The following is a 20,744-nucleotide window of genomic DNA, read 5'->3' as shown; positions in this document are numbered from 1 at the left end:
AAAGCTCCCAGCCCGAATCAAACTTCGTTGGTCTCGAGGGCGCTCTTGGACTCTTCTCTTGAGCCCCTGCAGGCTGCAGACCAGTTCTGCAGTTCTGGGGGAGGCAATGGCAACGCGCCCGTCAAAAGTCTGCCTGCAAGCGCGGCGAGACCAAGGCCAGCTTGCACAAGGCACCTTCCCTTCCCTTCCCTTCTGCGGGAAGGCGAAAGAAGCCCTCTTGCCAGGGTAGGCGGGCCCCGCTCCAACGCCTCCCCCGCTTCAGCCAACCCGGGCCGGAGGAGGAGGTCGCTGCAACCCGCCCCCCCGACGGCTTCCCCGGCCCCGTGGCCAGCGGCGCTTGCGAGCGATGGCTTCCCGGGCTCTTGCACGCCTGCTGGCGCCGGGCGCTTGGGCCTTGCAGCAGCGGGGCTATCGCACGGAGCAGGCCGTCTATGGCTACAGGCCGAGCCGCCGGGCCGAGAGCGGGGAAGCGGCGCTGCGGGAGTCCGGCCCCAGAGCAGGTGGGCGGGCGGGCGGGCGGTGGAGGCGCGCTCGGGGATGGTTCCTGCGGGGCTCCCCGGGGAAGAGCGGAGAGGGGGCGCTAGGAGAGGAAAGGGAGCCGGCCTACTCAGCGTGCAGGGCGCACGTGCGCTGCCCGTCGGGCAACTGAACCTGGCCACTGGCACAGCGCCGGCTGCCCTCTGGCTTCTTCCCCCACCTTTGGGCGTCCTGGGCGACTTCTGCCTGCAATGGGACCTCCCTGGCAGTTGCATGCAGCACCTCTGGGGGCTGCTCATCTCCCCCCCCCCCTTTTTGAAAGGAACAAGCCCAGTGGGTGTTGCTGGAGCTCCACCTTGAACATATGAAGCTGCCTTATACTGAATCAGACCTTTGGTCCATCAAAGTCAGTATTGTCTTCTCAGACTGGCAGCGGCTCTCCAGGGTCTCAAGCTGAGGTTTTTCACACCTGTTTGCCTGGACCCTTTTGTGGAGATGCCAGGGATTGAACCTGGGACCTTCTGCTTCCCAAGCAGATGCTCTACCACTGAGCCACCGTCCCTCCCCTGCTCTCCAGGGTCTCAAGCTGAGGTTTTTCACACCTGTTTGCCTGGACCCTTTTTGGAGATGCCAGAGATTGAACCTGGGACCTTCTGCTTCCCAAGCAGATGCTCTACCACTGAGGCACCATCCCTCCCCTGCTCTCCAGGGTCTCAAGCTGAGGTTTTTCACACCTATTTGCCTGGACCCTTTTTTGGAGATGCCGGGGATTGAACCTGGGACCTTCTGCTTCCCAAGCAGAGGCTCTACCACTGAGCCACCGTCCCTCCCCAAACATATGAACATATGAAGCTGCCTTATACTGAATCAGACCCTCGGTCCATCAAAGTCAGTCTTGTCTTCTCAGACTGGCAGCGGCTCTCCAGGGTCTCAAGCTGCGGCTTTTCACACCTATTTGCCTGGACCCTTTTTTGGAGATGCCAGAGATTGAAGCTGGGACCTTCTGCTTCCCAAGCAGATGCTCTACCACTGAGCCACCGTCCCTCCCCTTGGGTGAATGGAGAGTTTTGATCCCAAGCTGGGTCATAGAAGGGGAAATGGGGGAGTGTTTTTAACCATGTCAAATCAGTACAACGAGAACACTGGGGCACAGGGAAGACATGGGCTCTTCGTTAATCAATTCCTTGTTTTGCACACTGGTTTTAAAATCCCCGTTTCCCCCTTTCCTTTAGTGGACCATGGCCTGGCTAGCTTGTTGTCAGCCTACCGTCAGCATGGCCACAAAGCAGCCAAAATCAACCCTTTGTGTGCTGGCCGAGCTGTTTTGGATGTGGTACCTGAAATTCAAGCTCTGACAGAGGCACTACCAGGACCCTTTGATACCACAGGTAGGGTGAGTGAAGCTGAGCAGCATGTTTTCAAAGTACCTGGCTATGAGTGGACAGCTTAGTGGTTCTCTGAAGAAGCCTCAGTGCTTCCTGCAATGACTTTCTAAGGAATGCCTCATTATTAGGGTTTGTAGAATCTTTCGGGCTCAAGTGCCGTGTTCTACTGGAGAAAATTTTTCTTCCAGACGTTGCATTCTTCAGACGTTTCGTTCTCTCAGTTCTCACACCCCTTCCAACCCTCCGAGCAATTAACACAGAACAATGGTCACATTCAACAGCCAGTTTCCTTATCACTTCCCTTCCAGGAAGCCCCACCAAACAATGGGCACTTCCACAAACCAATTGCCCTCTCAACACACCGCCTCCAGCCTAGAAATAGCAGCTGTCCAGCAGCCCTGGCCTCACTCAATGCACAGCAGCAAAGAAGGTCAGAGCGCCTGCTCCGGCTGCAGCGCCACTGAGGATGTTCTCCGCAGCTGAGAACGAAACGTCTGGAAGAAAAACTTTCTCCAGTAGAACACGGCACTTGAGCCCGAAAGATTCTGCAAACCCTAATGATGTTGCCAGCCGTGAAAACCTGAAATCTTTGATAATACCTCATTAGTTTCACAAGAGCCAGTGTGGAGTTGTTGAATATGCTCTGGATCGAAATTCTTGCTCACTGGTTGGTTTTAGGCAGGGCGCTCTCAAATGGGCTGATTCCACGTATGCTGCACTGACCCCCTTGGAAGAAGGCCAGGATCAAACTAATAGAAATTGCTGGTTCTCTTTCCCAGTAACTTGGCAAGGACTTCTGTGGATCTCAGTACAGAAAGTATTACATCTGCTATTCAAACATATACCAAATTAGACTGTTGGTCCATTGAGGTCTATTGACTGCCAACTCTGACTGGCAGCTGCTCTTCAAGATATCAGGAAGCGGTCTTTTATATCACCTACTACCAGATCTTTTTTTTCTGCAGATGCTGGGAACTTCTGCATGCTAAGCAGACGCTCTGCCATAGAGCCATGACCCCATCCCATTTGTGATTAAACAAATCTACAGGCATTTCTTTTGCTGGGCATCAAAATGCACAGTGTTATTGAAATCCTGCACTTCCAGGCTACACGTATTTCTTTCTAGCCTAGGCTTGGGCCCAGTGGAGCATTTTTTGTCTAAGGCAGTGAATTTCAGGGACTGCGAATGTCTCACCTTTTCCTCCTGTGCTGCAGCCCCAGATGCACCCCTTGCTGTTGCTGTTATCCCCATAAGCAGCAATTCAAGGGACATTTTGGGCTACCCAAAAATGGGACTGTGGAGGAAAAAATCAAACAGAAATAACCTCACCTCACTGTATCTATATGTTTCAATAGGAAAAAAATATTTTATAATACTGTAAATAAATATTAAACTAATTTTTGTGTGCCTCAATAAATGTCAAATCACAATCCCATCTCCTTAAGACAACAATGTGTAACACGCAAGCACATAAGCATTAAAACTCCATATTTGCACTGTCTCCACTGCCGTCGCACAAGCAATAAATCATGACCCATCGTGTATAATGATAATAGTGTACTACCCAATGGATATTCAGTCACTATATAGTCCATTTCCAGCAAAAGTCTTTTATCGAGGGTCTGCTTTGTAACCATATTGAACAGTGTACATATGAAGCTGCCTTATACTGAATCAGACCCTCGGTCCATCAAAGTCAGTATTGTCTACTCAGACTGGCAGCGGCTCTCCAGGGTCTCAAGCGGAGGATTTTCACACCTATATGCCTGGACCCTTTTTAGTTGGAGATGCCGGGGATTGAACCTGGGACCTTCTGCTTACCAAGCAGAGGCTCTACCACTGAGCCACCGTCCCTCCCCAACTTGCCGCTATACTGCCTGTGCTGATTCTTGAATATTTTTCCTGCTCCAATTGTATGGAGTTTCTTCAGTATGAAGAAATTACATAGAGTTCAAAACATACCATTTTCACCATGGTTTCTATCATTTTTACCCATGCATTTACATCATGAAACGCTGCTACTAAGACTTTTTTGTTTGGCTTTTTTTTTGCCCCCCTCCTGCTGGGAGGTTGGAATTTATTGTTATGGGTTTGGGGGAAGAATGGACTATATAGTGACTGATTATCCATTGGGTTACGGTAGGTTGCTATTATTATTATTATTATTATTATTATTATTATTATTATTATTATTATTATTATTGATGGGTTCTCAGAGTTTTCTTATTATTATTAATCAAGGTTCCCCTGAGAGCCAGTTTGGTGTAGTGGTTAAGTGTATGGACTCTTATCTGGGACAACCGGGTTTGATTCCCCACTCCTCCACTTGCAGCTGCTGGAATGGCTTTGGGTCAGCCATAGCTATCACAGATCTGTTCTTGGAAGGGCAGCTTCTGTGAGAGCTCTCTCAGCCCTACCTACCTCACAAGGTGTCTGTTGTGTGTGTGTGTGGGGCGGGGGGTAAAGGAGATTGTAAGCCACTCTGAGATTCAGAGTATAGGGTGGGGTCTAAACCCAATATCATCATTTATCGCTTGTGTGACTGAAGTGGAGACAGTACGAATTTGGAGCTTATGTGCTTCTTATGTGCTTATGTTACACATTGTTGTCTTAACAAGGTGGGATTGTGATTTGATATTTATTGAGACACACAAAAAACGGAGTTTAATAGTAATTAAATATATTTCTTTACAGTATAAATATTTTTTTTACAGTATATATAGTGACTGATTATCCATTGGGTTACGGTAGGTTGCTGCTATTATTATTATTATTATTTGGGGAGGACGGTGGCTCAGTGGTAGAGCATCTGCTTGGGAAACAGAAGGTCCCAGGTTCAATCCCCGGCATCTCCAACTAAAAAGGGCCTAGGCAAATAGGTGTGAAAAACCTCAGCTTGAGACCCTGGAGAGCCGCTGCCAGTCTGAGAAGACAATACTGACTTTGATGGACCAAAGGTCTGATTCAGTATAAGGCAGCTTCATATGTTCATATGCTTCATATATATATGTTTCATATTAATGAGTTCCCAGAGTTTTCTTAATATTATTAATCAAGGTTCCCCTGAGAGCCAGTTTGGTGTAGTGGTTAAGTGTGCGGACTCTTACCTGGGAGAGCCGGGTTTGATTCCCCACTCCTCCACTTGCACCTGCTAGCATGGCCTTGGGTCAGCCATAGCTCTGGCAGAGGTTGTCCTTGAAAGGGCAGCTGCTGTGAGAGCCCTCTCCAGCCCCACCCACCTCACAGGGTGTCTCTTGTGGGGGAGGAAGGGAAAGGAGATTGTGAGCCGCTCTGAGACTCTTCGGAGTGGAGGGCGGGATATAAATCCAATATCTTCTTCTTCTATAAAAATATTTTTCTTATTGATACCTATAGATACAGTGAGGTGAGTTGTTTCTTTTTCTGTTACATTTTGGGCTACTACAATATTAGATATAAACTAGAGGATACGCAGTAAAAAAACAGCACAAGTAAGAATCACTGTGTAACACAGTAACAAATCATTTGTATTAGAGGTATCAGAACAATTTATCAGCGACCATTAAAGATACAATACATATCAACCAGACAAAGATTCACTGATAACAAATGTTACTACTCAAGTCCTTGAACATAAGTCTCTAAAGTTCCAAACGTAATCTTGCAAGGTAGTCCTCACAGAGCGTCAGTCACCGGAGAAAAGCCTCAGACAGAACGAAGACCAACTAAAATTTCAGAATAATTGCCCCTAGTCACACCCTAGGAAAGGGGGACATATTTGAGTGAGTGACTAATCTAAACCCACGTTCCCCAACTAAGTGATGTCAAGTACTCTGTGGACTGAATATCTAGTGTGCAGAACAGGAAATAGGCACCAGTCATGAATAACCACAAAGGAACTCCTCACTTTCAGCGCCTTCTGGCTTCTTGCAGGGGCAAATCACTCTCCTTTACTGAAGTCTGCAGTTCCCTCCCTCCCTTCCCTCAAACAATCCAACTGATATCCAAAGGATATTGGGTACAACAAACAGAAATCAGATAAAAATGGTTTTTACATTTTTAAAATAAAGTCCCTAGTAGTGTGCGGGTGGTGGTAGGGAACAAAGGGTGCCTGCCACACTGCTAATGCTTCATGGCTCCTCCTAAATCATCATATTTCTCATTAACGGGGACACCAGTACAATTATTTCAACCGGAAAGTTCTCGCGGAGTTTTACAACTGGTAGCATCCCTTACATTTTGGCTATAGTAGGAGGGTGGAGGTGAGGAAAGTCACACTCCCTGGATGGAAATCCTTCCATCAATCGACAGACTCAGTTGGACCCAGGCCTCAGTATTGTTCTGGATGACCCCGGAGAACACAGTAAGGAATTGCGTCCAATTATTGCAGCAGGAGAGTTCACTAGTATGCAGCCTGACCTATATGTGTTTTACTAAAACGTGATATTATTGTGTGCTGGGACACACCCAGATGAACACACATAGGGCTGCAGCCTAAAGCATTCAAAATGAAAACTCATAATGTCTAGCTCCCTCTGCCCTCTTCATTGTTTTTATTGCTATGCAAACCTCATAGTTTGTACATGGTTCCTTGTTATCTTCTGTCATCGTTACAATGATCCATTTGGATGCAAAGACATTTGTAGGCACTTAAGTGGTACAGTGGTTCTGAACTGGGGGCTTAGGCATCCATGGAGGAGATCAGAAGTGCTTTACAGTTAAGTTAACCAGCATGCCCTTAGTAGGGGGGGGGGTGAGGCAATGCAAGAATCTATGGCCCAGTTAATATGCAACCATTGCAATGTGGAAATCAGTTCTGCAGTGTATGGAACACTTTACCCCAGTAACCTGTATAAGAGGGGAACCAAGTACGCTTGGGTAACTGACAGCTCCCTTACAAACCAATCTCTGGTCAGCAAAGAAGGGCAAGAACTGATATGGCAGCTAAATATCAATTCACTTTTTACCTGATTACCTGGAAGTATCTTCTGTGCCACAGCAGTGAAATATATATTTGGCCAGCTTATAAGACCACTGGGCATATAAGACGACCCCCCCCAACATTTCCACTCAAAATATAGAGTTTGTTATATACTCGCCGTATAAGACTACCCCCTCTTCCGCACACCTTCCACACACCAAATAAAAGGTAAAAGAACATCCGGCCCGCCCCTGCATCTCCTTGTGACCGGCACTAGTGCGCATGTGCGAGCTCTGCGTAGACAAGGGGCGGGCCGGAGCGCCGCTGCTTCCCGCCGAGCAGAACGGGCCGGTCACTCCGAAAAGGCTGACACCCGTCTCGCTGCTGATGCTCGCCGCAGCCACGCTGATGACCCGCCGTGGCCGCGCTGGATACCACGCGATACTGGATGGGTATGTAGAATGAGGTGGGCGGGCATCGGGAGGCCACTATGGGCAGCTATGTCTATCCCAACTGAAGTGCACCCGGCGTATAAGGCGACCCCCCCACTTGGAGGCATGTTTTTCAGGGCAAAAAAGTAGTCTTATATGGCAGCAAATAAGGTATTATTGTGGAGGGCTGGTTAGTTGTTGGACCTGGCAAGTGGTATGTAAAGTGAAGATGTGAAGCTGTGGCTCAGGTGTAGAGCATCTGCTTGGCAGGCAGAAGATCCCAGGTTCAATTCCCAGCATCTCCATTGAAAAGGATCAGGCAGGTTATGCGAAGGACCTCTTCCTGAGACCCTGGAGAACTGCTGCGAGACTGAATAGAGAGTCCTGATCTTGATGGACTGATGGTCCGATCAGAAAAAGGCAGCTTCATGTATATGTGTTCAATTGTTATATATTGGTTTCCTTACTGTGACTTTCGAATGTAGAACACTTCAGAAATTTTAAGATGCCCACTTTTATTTTCAGCAAGGAAAATGTTCCACTTCATTGAGGAACAGAATGGAGTATGTAATTGAGAATCCAGCACTGTGTTGCCATTTGCCTAGAATGAATCTAATCTATTGCACATCTCCCCCCCCCCCCCCCCCAGGACTTTTGGATATAGGGAAGGAGGAAGCATCTCTCGAGGATGTACTATCTTTCTTGGATGATATATATTGTGGGCATATATCTATAGAGACTAGCCAGCTGTCGAGCATGCAAGAAAGAGAATGGATTGTGAAAAGATTTGAAGAGCTGAAGCAAGAGGCAGTCACTACTGAGGAGAAAAAACACTTGTCCCGGCTCATGCTGGAATCTCAGGTATGTTGTATACTTGCACATCTGAGGGGCAAAATTAAATGTGTCCCAGGAGATCACTGGTTAGGATAGCATGGACTTGTTTAAAGGACAAAAATGCTAATTGGTGTTTTACCTGTCTGTTTCCTTACTGGGCAAATAGCAACTGAGGGGGGAGGGGATAGAGATCAGGAAGATGATGCATGGGGAAAAGTTTTGTTAAAAACTGTCTTCTTCCAGTGCATTGAGCCTAGTCCAGTCCAGGCCCTTTCCCCTGAAGTGCTTTACAAAAAGAGACAGAAAATCCCTAATGGTTCAAAAAGACTGTTAGTAGATTAAAGGATTAATAGTTGCCCTGGTTTGGAAATCTTAATTGCAAGGGAAACTTGTACTGCTTGAATGGCATAAATGAGATTTTTTTTTTTGTCGGTAGAATAGTATGTAGCACATTCTGATGAGTGGTATTGTTATTTTATGTGGTTGAGAAGAAATTCATGTTGATGACAAAGAGGCAGTTTTCCCAGTTCTGCCTGAATCCAACCGCTGGGTCTTTCTCTGTCTATCATTTCTGTGCTAAAAAGAGCTATTTGTTTTACCCTGACTAGAGAGGATGATTAAGTAACAAGACTCCTAAGTAAGCGTGAAAGAAGCATTGAAAGCTAGGATGACGTGAAATCAGAGGTAGTTTTATTTAAAGGAATTATTGGCATTGAAGAAATCCTGATAATATCTAACATACAGTTATACTGACATCTGTAATGGAATATTTACATCTTAACATGGGCAAACGCCTGGACTCACTGTGCAATGTATACCACTCAAGGAGAGGAGGAGGAGAAAAGTAGAAAGAGAGCGGGAGCATGAGAGATGACTGGGTTGTGTAGCTGTTTTTTCTTGCAGCTTCCAATATATCAGGGCAGCCACCCTGATATTCAGCCACCTCTCTGAATAGCCTCCAAGCCACCAGGGGTCAGTCACCAAAAGTTGCCATGACTTCCACACACATTCACATATAAATACAAAAACAGAAAGAAAGAAAGCCCTTCGCACATTGAACAAAGTCGGAGTCACGTGCTCCTTTAAGACCAACAAAGTTTTATTCAGAACGTAAGCTTTCGTGTGCCCCAAGCACACTTCATCAGACGAGGAATCAGGTACGGTGAGCGGGTCTATATATATCTGGTAGGCAGTTGCTTAGAATGCAAAATGGTACAAATTTAAGATCCAGTGACACAATAGTAATATACTAAACCCATCTTCCACTATAGCACAGAATGGTATGTACTAAACCCATCTTCCACTATATTTTAATGTATTTTTCTTCTAATGGCAAATTGTATGTGTGTTACACGTTAAAAGGTAAATTAGTTGGATGGGGAAAAACTACTAAGAAAGTAATACCTTCTTTTTGCCCCAGGCTTATATATTAGAGTGATTGATAGACATTCTCACATTTTGACATATTACTGTTTTATTGCTTGCGCATGCTACCCAGATCAAAGGTTTGCTCAGTTTGTTAATTTTACTGTTCTCTCTCTTTGGATCTTAAATTTGTACCATTTTGCATTCTAAACCACTGCCTACCAGCTATATATAGCCCTGCTCACCGTACCTGATTCTTCATCTGATGAAGTGTGCTTGGAGCACACGAAAGCTTACGTTCTGAATAAAACTTTGTTGGTCTTAAAGGTGCACTTGACTTCTACTTTGTTCTACTGCTTCAGACCAACACGGCTGCCCTCTTGGATCTAACCCCATGCGCATTGTTAGGTCCCGAGACAGCAATCCAGGTGGCAGTCTCAGTAAAGATCCAAAGAAGAGAAGCATGTCGTATGTGCAAAGAACAGGAGGCTTCTAGAGAACCATAAGCAGAAAACATGCACTATGGGGTAGATTGTGATCTCAGTTACAGGGCTTGGAACATGAATTAAATAAAAACATACAAGCTTCTTTTTTCTTAGTTTGGAGGAGAGGAATCCATTGGAGGAGAGGAATATACTTACTTGTATACTGGTATACTCTCTGATTAGTAGAAGATGGAGTCTCCAAGCTCTGCAGCTATTTCCAAAGAATGCGAAAATCTTGGGGTAAAAAGTATGTGGAGCCAGCTTCAGTTACCTCACTGGCCAGGGCGTCTTTGAAGTGTTGTGACAGTGGAGTTGCTCTGATTTATACTCAGGAGAACTCCAGTCTCAAGGAAATAAGAGTTCTCTCCTGGGAATGGGCCTTTTAACTGCTTAAATTTACCCACCTGTCAGGAAAGAGCAAGATGGATGGCTATTTGGATAACCTCTGTTAGGCCATAAAAGACTGTGCTCCAAGTTGATTGGAAAGAAGGGGACAGTGTCAAGGATTTGCTCACCCCAGGCCTGGGATGAGAACCACTTGGTTAGAAAGGCGAGGCAAATGAAGTTGCAAAATACCAGAGAGGCTAATTGTCACTCTAGCCTCCAAAAGTCCGCGGAGGTATCTGCCACCAGTCTTTTCTATTCCCAATGACACAGGAGTGAAAAGACAAGCCTCCTGGCCTCTCAGGGAATTAACAAGAAAGTCAGCCCTGCAAGGTGGGATTGCTGTCTGACTTTCCAAAAACTAAAGTGTTATCTAGTAGATAGTCTGGTCCAAGGCTTCTGGACTTAGGTTTCTTAGGTTATTAGAGACAAGAATCCACAACAGTTTAAAAATATAATTGATTTATTAAAGTGCAAACATATTTTAAAAGGACGAGACTGTGAAGGAGATAAAACAACAAAGTCTAGGCATGTCCAGCTTAACTAACAGTAAGCAAAGTTCAAAGCTACCAGTTGTAAGCGAAAGTCTGTCAGGCTCAGCATCAAGGAGCTCTGGTTCTCAGGGACAAGGCAGGGCCTTAGCCCACAATGGAACTGTCAAGAGCCAGTTTGGTGTAGTGGTTAAGTGCGCGGACTCTTATCTGGGAGAACCGGGTTTGATTCCCCACTCCTCCACTTGCACCTGCTGGAATGGCCTTGGGTCAGCCAGAGCTCTGGCAGAGGTTGTCCTTGAAAGAGCAGCTGCTGTGAGAGTCCTCTCAGCCCCACCCACCTCACAGGGTGTCTGTTGTGGGGGAGGAAGGCGAAGGAGATTGTGACCCGCTCTGAGACTCTTCGGAGTGGAGGGCGGGATGGATATAAATCCAATATCTTCATCTACCTCACAGGGTGTCTGTTGTGGGGAGGAAGGGAAAGGCAATTGTGAGCCGCTCTGAGACTCTTCGGAGTGGAGGGCGGGATATAAATCCAATATCTTCATCTACCTCACAGGGTGTCTGTTGTGGGGGAGGAAGGGAAAGGCAATTGTGAGCCGCTCTGAGACTCTTCGGAGTGGAGGGCGAGATATAAATCCAGTATCTTCATCTACCTCACAGGGTGTCTGTTGTGGGGGAGGAAGGGAAAGGAGATTGTGAGCTGCTCTGAGACTCTTCGGAGTGGAGGGCGGGATATAAATCCAATATCTTCATCTACCTCACAGGGTGTCTGCTGTGGGGGAGGAAGGGAAAGGAGATTGTGAGCCGCTCTGAGACTCTTCGGAGAGGAGGGCGGGATATAAATCCAATATCTTCATCTACCTCACAGGGTGTCTGTCGTGGGGGAGGAAGGGAAAGGCAATTGTGAGCCGCTCTGAGACTCTTCGGAGTGGAGGGCGGGATATAAATCCAATATCTTCTATCTTCTTCTTCTTCTTTAACATACCTGAATTTGGACCGACCTCCACATGGCTGAATTGGCACCTGACAATGTTCCAAAGTCCCCTGAAAAGGAGACTCCCAAATGACCACACGATTTGGGAGCCATGCCTAGAGCACCGTGGCACATTCTGGACAAATGCCGAAGCTACGGGAGGGGAACACCAGTGAGGGAGGAGTGACTGTTCATCACTTCTCGGGCCTGGAATCTCCAAAAATCCACGGAGGTCATGGAAGCCAGACAGGTCCAGAGACTGGCTCTACTGGGAGAAACCACTGCCACCATTTGTGCTGGAGCTGCAATACCAGACGAAGACAACGAGGAACAGGAGGTGGACAATAGGAAGAAGAGGGAGCCACAGGAATCGCCGAAGGCCCTCCCGACCAGGGAGACCCAGTAGGGCTCTCAGGTTCAAGATGGGAGTCCTAGCAGACAATCTCTGGCAAGAGCTATCCACCATTACCGATTACATGTTCCAAGAGATTCAACAACATCGCAGCAGCAGTGGCAGATGGAGCTGTGATCCCAAGGAACCTACAATGCCAACACAATGTCCCTACTCACAATGAGTTCTCAGCCAAGTTTAATGGTGACCCTGAGAAGCTGGAATACTTCGTGATTCAAAGTAACAGCTACCTGTAACAATGAGGGAACACCTTCCCCATGGAAGCTAACCAGGTTAACTACTCGGGCTCCAAATTGGAGGGGCCAGTCGCCAGCTGGTATGTTACCCTCCCTGAGACCAGAGCACCTGAACTCAGTTCGAGACTTCCTGCATGCCCTGATGGTGCAATTTGAGGACCCTCTGCAAGAAATGAGGCGACTACCACTCTGCAAAACCTACAACAGGGATCCAGGTCGGTGAAGGAATATGCTGCTGAGTTCCAGACTAATGTAGTGAAGTTGAGAGGATAGGATGAGCCCATGAAAGTCACCCAGTTCTAAAAGGGCTTAAACACCACCCTCCTGGATCATGCGCTGATGTAAGCTGAACCTGGAAGGATGGATCCAGCTAACCTTTGAGGTGGAAACCTGATTGCAGAGAGTTGCGTTCCAAAGCCAACAACATTGGGCCAGGGAGGATGTGAGTCTTGGTCAGGGGCCAAGTCCGGGGCCAAGAAAATTACCCGCAGTGATGACGACAGTTTGTTGGGCCCCCAGAGGTGCTGCTATCAGTGTGATTCCCTGGGCCATCTAGCTAATGAATGCCCTGACAGACCTCGAGCCCCCCCTTACTCCAAAGACCACTGGAGGGCCCAAACCTAAGAAGGGTCACACAGCTGAGAAGAAGAGCAGCCACTGGAAAGGAAATGGAGCCACAGTGGCTGGTGCTCATTGCCCCAACATGACCCTCCTGATGGAATCGAGATCTATTTCACCTGAGATAGCGGTGGTCACCGAGAGCAACCAGGTGGCAGGAAACAACAGCGACCTGCTGTGAGTGGCACAATCCAGCAGGTCAAGGAGACGTCCGTGCCACTGAGGGTGAGAATTATGGGGACCTGTTTTTTGTATCACTGACTCTATTAAATCCCAAATTGAAACATTTTATGCACACGCGGGCCTTCGTAGACTCTGGCTGCATGAAAGACTTAATGACTCCCACAGTATTAAGAACATAAGAGAAGCCATGTTAGATCAGGCCAATGGCCCATCCAGTCCAACATTCTGTGTCACACAGCGGCCAAATATATATATATACACACACACACACACACTGTGGCTAATAGCCACTGATGGACCTCTGCTCCATATTTTTATCTAACCTCCTCTTGAAGGTGGCTATGCTTGTGGCCGCCACCACCTCCTGTGGCAGTGAATGCCACATGTTAATCACCCTTTGGGTGAAGAAGTACTTCCTTTTATCCGTTTTAACCTTTCTGCTCAGCAATTTCATGGAATGCCCACGAGTTCTTGTATTGTGAGAAAGGGAGAAAAGTATTTCTTTCTCTACTTTCTCCATCCCATGCATTATCTTGTATTGGAGGCACTAGGCTTGTCCTCCATGCCTCTACCCAACCCCATCCAATTTGAACAAATGGACTTAACCCTGATGCAGGAGAACCCATGCATCCATGAGACTGAGTCCACACTGGTGAGTCTAGGGAACTTTCGTAATTGCCCCCTCTGCCTTGTTTGAGGTGGTGCTGGGGGTGTCATAGTTAGCCAAACATGAAGCCTATGTCCGATGGAGTGGACAAGCCATACGTTTTATTGACAAACGATGTGATGCCCATGTATGGAACCCTGAGTGGGGGCCTAACCCTCCCCCCGTTAATGAAAATTTGGTTTTAACAGTAGAAGAGGTGTATAGCATACCACCAGAATACAGAGACTTAAAAGCAGTTTTTGAGGAGAAGGAAGTGGACGAATTACACCCCCCCTACAGGAGCACTGACTGTGTCATTGAACTAATCTTAGGGTAACCAGTCCCCAAAGCTAAAGTGTATTCCATAAGAAGGGATAAACTAGAAGAATTGAAGAAAAAAAATTAGAGAAAAAATTGGCCAGGGGTTTCATCAAACTGGCTACTTCCCCGCACACGGTCCCGATGCTGTTCAGGAAAAGAAAGTTGGGGGGCTGAGGCTGTGCACTGACTATAGGGGTATTGATGCCATATTGATGACAAATGCCTCCCACTTGCCATTGAGCAAAGACCTGCTGAGCACAGTTCTTTTCCAAGTTCAACTTTGTGTTACAACACCTCCCGGGTAAACATAATTTCCTGGCAAACATCCTGTCCCACCTACCCCAACATGAAAGCAAAAGGGAGGAGGTATTGGACTCTATGTTTACTCCCTCCCAGTAAGCAGTCAGAAAGCCTGCTCGCAAGAGCAGGCACAGTGGGGAGAAAAGTTATGACAAGCACTGTGTTCCAGAAGCATTATGGAGGGACATTTTACAACATTGCCATGACAATAAAATGTAAGGTCACTTTGGCTACATTAAGACATTGTATTTAGTTCAATGGAGATTCTGGTGGCCACACATGAAAAAAGACATTTCAGAAAATGTGGCCTCTTGTCCTATTTGTCTGGTGGCCAAGTAAATTTTTAACGGCTATAAATGCTATTTACAAAGCACCAAGAACTAGAATTAAACTCAACGGACTTTTTTCAGACTATTTCCCCCCAACTAGAGGTACTAGACTATGTTGTCTCCTGTCCCATCTTCTGTTTGTTATAGCACTAGAACCCTTAACTGAAGCAATTCAGTCCAATTTGTACATATCAGTGTAAGGGTTCAAGCTAACATTTTTAAACTTTAACTTTTTACTGATGATGCTGTCTTGTATCTCACTAATCCACTTGACTCTATGTTAGCAATTAATGAGGAAATCTATAACTTCAGTAATATATCGGAACTACACCTTAATGAAACAAAAACCAAGCTATACCTGTCAGACATTGTAACTCGACTGTTTAAATGTGCTTTAAACCACTCATGTCCCCTTGCCCTAACTAATTCCATTTTGAATGACTCCACTAACCTTGTGAATAAAGGTTTGCATTTCAAACACTTTTGTAACAGTTACTAAGTCTCATAGAAATTCCTTGCATAGTACTAACAAATGTAGCAGGACTTTGAAGATAGCAAGCCTCAAGGTAACCAGCAGGGTTCCTTCCTTGGGGAAGAGATAAGAAGGTATGGGAACCGGCAATTGCCGCCCAAAAGTGTGAGAATAGTTTTATTGTTTAGCTTTGATGTTAGAGGTTAAAATAGTATGCTTTGCTTTGAATTGTATCAATCTCAACTTGCTTCTAACCCAGATCACTAGTTCTCAAATAAATGGATTAACTTTGCTACAAATGATGGTCCGTTTACTTTGAAGTTCCAAGTCTGACAATACCCAATATTCCTAAATCTGCAGTTATCCTCAGAAATCAGAACCAAGTACGATTACAAATGGGTTACAGATTCCTGGTGTCATTTTGGGATTAAAGTACCCATATGTCTTGAAAAGCTTTACTATTATAACTTTGAACCTACCCAAAAAAACTATTGTGGAAAAGAAATGGCAAAAGTTAAAATGGACATGGATGGAACAGATAGATCTGGTTCGAGCTTTTCTGTTACCACAATACGTATTTTTGTTTCAATTCTTACCTATTGTGATACCTAGGAAAACTCTTTAAACTTTGCAAAATGCTCTGCTAAAATTCCTTTGGGAAGCCAAGAAACCTAGATTCACATTTAGAACTCTTTGTAAACCTGTTAATAGTGGTGGTCTGGCCTTCCCTGATCTATGTCTTTACTATGATGCAGCTCAACTCTCAAAATCTTGTTAAAATGATGCACACAGACACTATGCCAGATTGGGCTCTCATTGAGCAGTCTTTCTCAAATCGTAGACCTTTACATGAAATAATATAGAACACACCAATACACAGACCAAAATCCATAACTAACCCTTTTTAAATTTGTAAATTGAAAGTTTGGGACAGTAATAGAATCATAGCATTGGAAGGGACCCCCAGGGAAGAAAGTTAGCACCAGATATCTCACTGATAGCTCTGTTTACAGGCCAAACCTGGTTATTACCAGCTTACAAGGACACTTCATATCACTGCAAAAGGATGCACAATGTTAACAGACTCATAGATGTCGCCCAAAATGGTAAACTAAAGAGTAAGCTAATATTACAAACAGAAGGTAATTTTAAGGTCCAATGATTTCAATATTTGCAGTTGGGGCACCTAATACAAGATCTGGTTGTTAAAACTTGTTTAACAGATAAACGAATAGCGTGTGAAATATTTATTAAAAAACCACATTCATCGTATTGTAAATTCATCTCCTTGCTTTATAAGATATCTGATATTTCGCCTACATATACTAAACATTGGACTAAAGATCGTCGTCATATAATTTCCTTGGATACATGAGGAAAAGTATGCTAAGAGTTGGAGACAAAAGAAAACTCCAAGTATGGATGAACTCTTAGACAAGCTTTTGAATGTTGCAGAGTTGGATATATTGACAGCCCTGTTGAATGGGAAATAACAACAAATAGCAGTAGAAAAGTGGAATAAACTATGTTACAAGAAAGTAGAAATAAGAAACTGTTAAGTAAATGAATGGGATATGGGCCTGAAATTAGAGAAACGGGCAGCCGAATCCTAACATACATGGTGGCTGGCCATGGCGTAAGTCTGGTGCCACTTGTGGAGTTCCTAAGGGGATTGGCACGCTCAGGCGTAGGGGCGGGGGGGGGGGAGACAAGAGGAGTAAGGCGGCTGCAGGTCGGACGGTCGAAATGGCAACCCCGCTGGAGCGTGCAAGCGAGGTGGACACAGGATGGGAGGGCCAGCCCAGGCCCCCCGGATTGGCCAGATGCCGTGGCAGATGACAGTCGGGGGGTGGGAAGAGGCAGCCCCAGGTTCCTCTATCCCTTAGTTTCCTTCAGAAGTTGGGGAGCAGTAACACTTCCTTTATGTACCATCTGTATTGTTTTAAAACAAGATTCAGTATTAATTGCATTTTAAACTGTATTTTAATGTTACATAATTGATCCAGATTGTTTTATCTTGATGTAAGCTGCCTTGAGCCCTGAGGGCAGTGCCCTGAGCCCTGAGGGCAGCCTAGAAAGCCAAAGAATGAATGCCACATCATAGCTTGGGGAAATCTGTTGAAACTGTCAACATCAGAAGTGAAATAGAAAGGCCTGGTATGGTAATCATAGCTGCTGGATCATTTCTTGTCTTCCCAAAACCTCTTTGTGACTCTCAGGAAGACAAAGAGATTGAGGCAGGAGAGAACCTGAGCCTCTAGTCTGCTATAGTCCTTTTTAAAATTTTGTGCTATTGATTTGAATTGTAAGCTGTTTGGGGAGCCAGGGTAGCTAAGAATTGGGATATAATAAATACCTTGGTAGGGAGAATGAGTTGGAGTGGGGAAGAGCAGTGCCAACACACTGCTGTGCTTCCATTTAGAAGACGGTTGATGTTCCTTGGAAGGATACACCTTATCTGTAATATCTTCTGCTATATTTCACAGGAGTTTGATAATTTCTTGGCTACAAAGTTTGCCACAGTGAAAAGATATGGCGGTGAAGGAGCAGAGAGCATGATTGGATTCTTTCATGAGTTGTTAAAGATGTCCTCTTACAGTGGGGTGACAGACATTGTTCTTGGAATGCCTCATCGGGGCAGACTGAATCTCCTCACAGGGCTTCTTCATCTTCCCCCTGAGGTAAGGGATTAATTTTCCTCTCAAGCATGGTTTGTGAGTGCACTGCCGTGTCTCTGTTTGGTCTAGTGTTGCTCTCTTAGACATGCTTAGAACTTTTTTCCAAATATTTCAGCACCATTCATTACATGCTTTAGCTAATTTTGTAGTGGAAGTTGCGTGACGATATCTGTGCTTCTTTTCATATACTATGAATTCAAAGCACTGGATGTAAAATAGTATCAGAAGGAACACAAAGGATCTGATTGCTGTGGAAAATACAAGAAAAATACTGAATTAGTTATTTGTTTAAAAAAAAATTATCCTGAATCCACAGCACATCTTGATTACCAACCTGTCTCAAGAGCAATGGTGCTATGGCTAAGTAAGACAACAGATTGTCTCATCCCGTCATGAGTATATTTTCTATCATTTGTGTATAACAATAATAGCAAACTTAATGGTTGTGTCTAACAGTAGTAAGGCCATGAAATAGGGCCTCCCACAAGCAAGACGGGAGTTTGTGTGTTCTTGGTTGATTTGCAAGTGTGTAGAAAAATGCTGCTTTATTAATTTTTAGAAAAGAAGACCCCTTCATCACAAAAGAGGCTGGTGAGAACTAATCATGTTCATTACTCTTGGACTGTTGAGAGTCAAAGGGGATAAAGGAAATTTGTAAATTTGCCTGCTGAAATCCCTGAGAATTTATACAGGGAGAGACTGGACCTGGGGAGGGAATTTTCTGATTATTCATTTCATCCATTCCATCCCAGTGATTCTTTTTATGGATTAAATCAGCTCAAATAGATAAGAAAACCCATCAGTATATGGCGCCCTATTTTAATCAGTCTACAAGCTCTGTAGTCTCTTTGAGAAGTTATACTGCCTTACCTTGGTAAGACAATGCAAAAGAACAATGGCAGCACAATATATGGAATACAAAAATATTGTGCAAGACACACACTCTTGAATAGTTTATACAAAATTAAGTATATTGTATTGTGTCATATAATGAACAGCATACAAAAGTAGGTATACATTCATACAATCAGAAAATAAAGCCAAACAAGAGTCTCAAATACAGTATTTCAGGGAGGACCCCTCACAGTCTCTTAATTTTCCAAATAGAGTACTAAGACTCAATAATAAAGTTCCACAGGAGTCCCTCCGTTGCTTGTTGGCTTCTGAAGGAAAAATTCTTGCCTTCACGCAAACTCCGGCTTTGATTGCGTTCCGCTGCTCCTGCAGCTTCCTCATAAGCCAACTGTAAACAACAGACGTGACCGATAAAAACCACCTTTACAAAAAGCAATATTGACAAAAACATACAAAAACAGTTGATACAACAACCTGAAAATTCCAGCCAAGTTCTCTCTCAAACGCCCATTTCGGTATCTTAATTAGCGGCTTAATCCAACTGAGCACACGGATTTTTTTAAAAAGACGGTCACAGCTGTTGTTAATCAACCATTTAGAAGAGACATAACCCAAAATATAACGACATACCCCAGAAACAACACACACTATATATAACAGGAAAGATCATTGTATTGATTAAGACCAAAGGGTTCAATAGTGTTTAAACAATGTATCCACCTTGCCTCTTTTTGTAACATAGTCCTTTGAAAATCACCCCCTCGACTTTCACCAATTTCACCAATTTTTTGTATCACAAAGAATTTTAAGGATTCTAAGTCATGATCAGTCTCAATAAAATGTTGAAGGGGAGGAACACCAGGAACTTGATGGCGAACCCTTGAAATATGTTCCAAGATACGTGTCTTAATTGCCCTGCGGGAACATCCTATGTACATTTTTGAACAATCTCCACAAACCAGGGCGTAAATGACACCCTTAGAGTCACAGTTAGTGAACCCTGTTAATTTAATAGTCATTTGGGATCTAGGATCCACATACTCTTTTGTTTGTAGTGAGTACTTATACGCTTTGCAACCCTTGCAACAAAAATGGCCAGGGGGCAATCGAGAAGACGTTTGTGCAGTCTTCAAATCAGTATGCACCAAATAGTCCCTTAAATTCCGAGATCTACGGAAACCAACTATAGGTGGAGAGGCACATCCTGCAATGCTGGAAACAAGACCCCAATGGCGCAAAATGATGTTTTTAATCGCTAATGACTTAGGAGTATATTGTAGTGAACAAAATAATCTTTGAGTTTCCTAGCCTCTCCGTTATATTTACTCCTACGCTGTAACATAAGGGAACGTTCTTGTTTCGCAGCCCTAATTTCCGCCCCTTTAATGACTGTTTCTGGATAACCCCGTTCCTTAAATTGCACTGTCAGTTGATTACAAGATTTTCTATACTCGGTAACTGAGGTGCTGTTTCGTTTCATGCGTAAGAATTGCCCATAAGGTATATTATTACGCAAAAAAGGAGGATGGAATGAAGCATAATGTAGATACCCATTCTTAGCCACCGCCTTTCTATGATTCTTAATAGCTAAAGTATTACTAGCGGTGCGATACACCACCGTGTCCAAAAACACGGGAGGGACGGTGGCTCAGTGGTAGAGCATCTGCTTGGGAAGCAGAAGGTCCCAGGTTCAATCCCTGGCATCTCCAAAAAAGGGTCCAGGCAAATAGGTGTGAAAAACCTCAGCTTGAGACCCTGGAGAGCCGCTGCCAGTCTGAGAAGACAATATTGACTTTGATGGACCAAAGGTCTGATTCAGTATAAGGCAGCTTCATATGTTCATATGTTCAACACGATAGTATCAGGATCTTTATTAAACGAAAACTTGATGCTAGGGTGACAGGAGTCCATCCATTCCACTAATTTTTCCATTCTTTCTGCATGTTTCATCACCACAAAGATGTC

The 20,744-nt window shown here is 44.8% G+C and overlaps 1 protein-coding gene across 1 annotated transcript in view; it reads left to right on the top strand.

Moving 5' to 3' along the window:
• The first annotated feature begins 1,594 nt into the window (after positions 1-1,594).
• Positions 1,595-20,744, top strand: part of DHTKD1 (dehydrogenase E1 and transketolase domain containing 1) — a 53,072-nt gene continuing 33,922 nt past the window's right edge. Inside the window, exons 1-3 of the mRNA XM_060258531.1 lie at positions 1,595-1,865; positions 7,844-8,055; positions 17,733-17,927. Of these exons, the coding sequence (XP_060114514.1) occupies positions 1,595-1,865; positions 7,844-8,055; positions 17,733-17,927 (678 nt within the window). The remainder of the gene's footprint in view (positions 1,866-7,843; positions 8,056-17,732; positions 17,928-20,744) is intronic.

The sequence above is a fragment of the Heteronotia binoei genome, chromosome 17 (genome assembly GCF_032191835.1).
Source record: "Heteronotia binoei isolate CCM8104 ecotype False Entrance Well chromosome 17, APGP_CSIRO_Hbin_v1, whole genome shotgun sequence".
NCBI lineage: Eukaryota > Metazoa > Chordata > Lepidosauria > Squamata > Gekkonidae > Heteronotia > Heteronotia binoei.
This window is presented reverse-complemented; position numbering and strand designations above follow the sequence as displayed.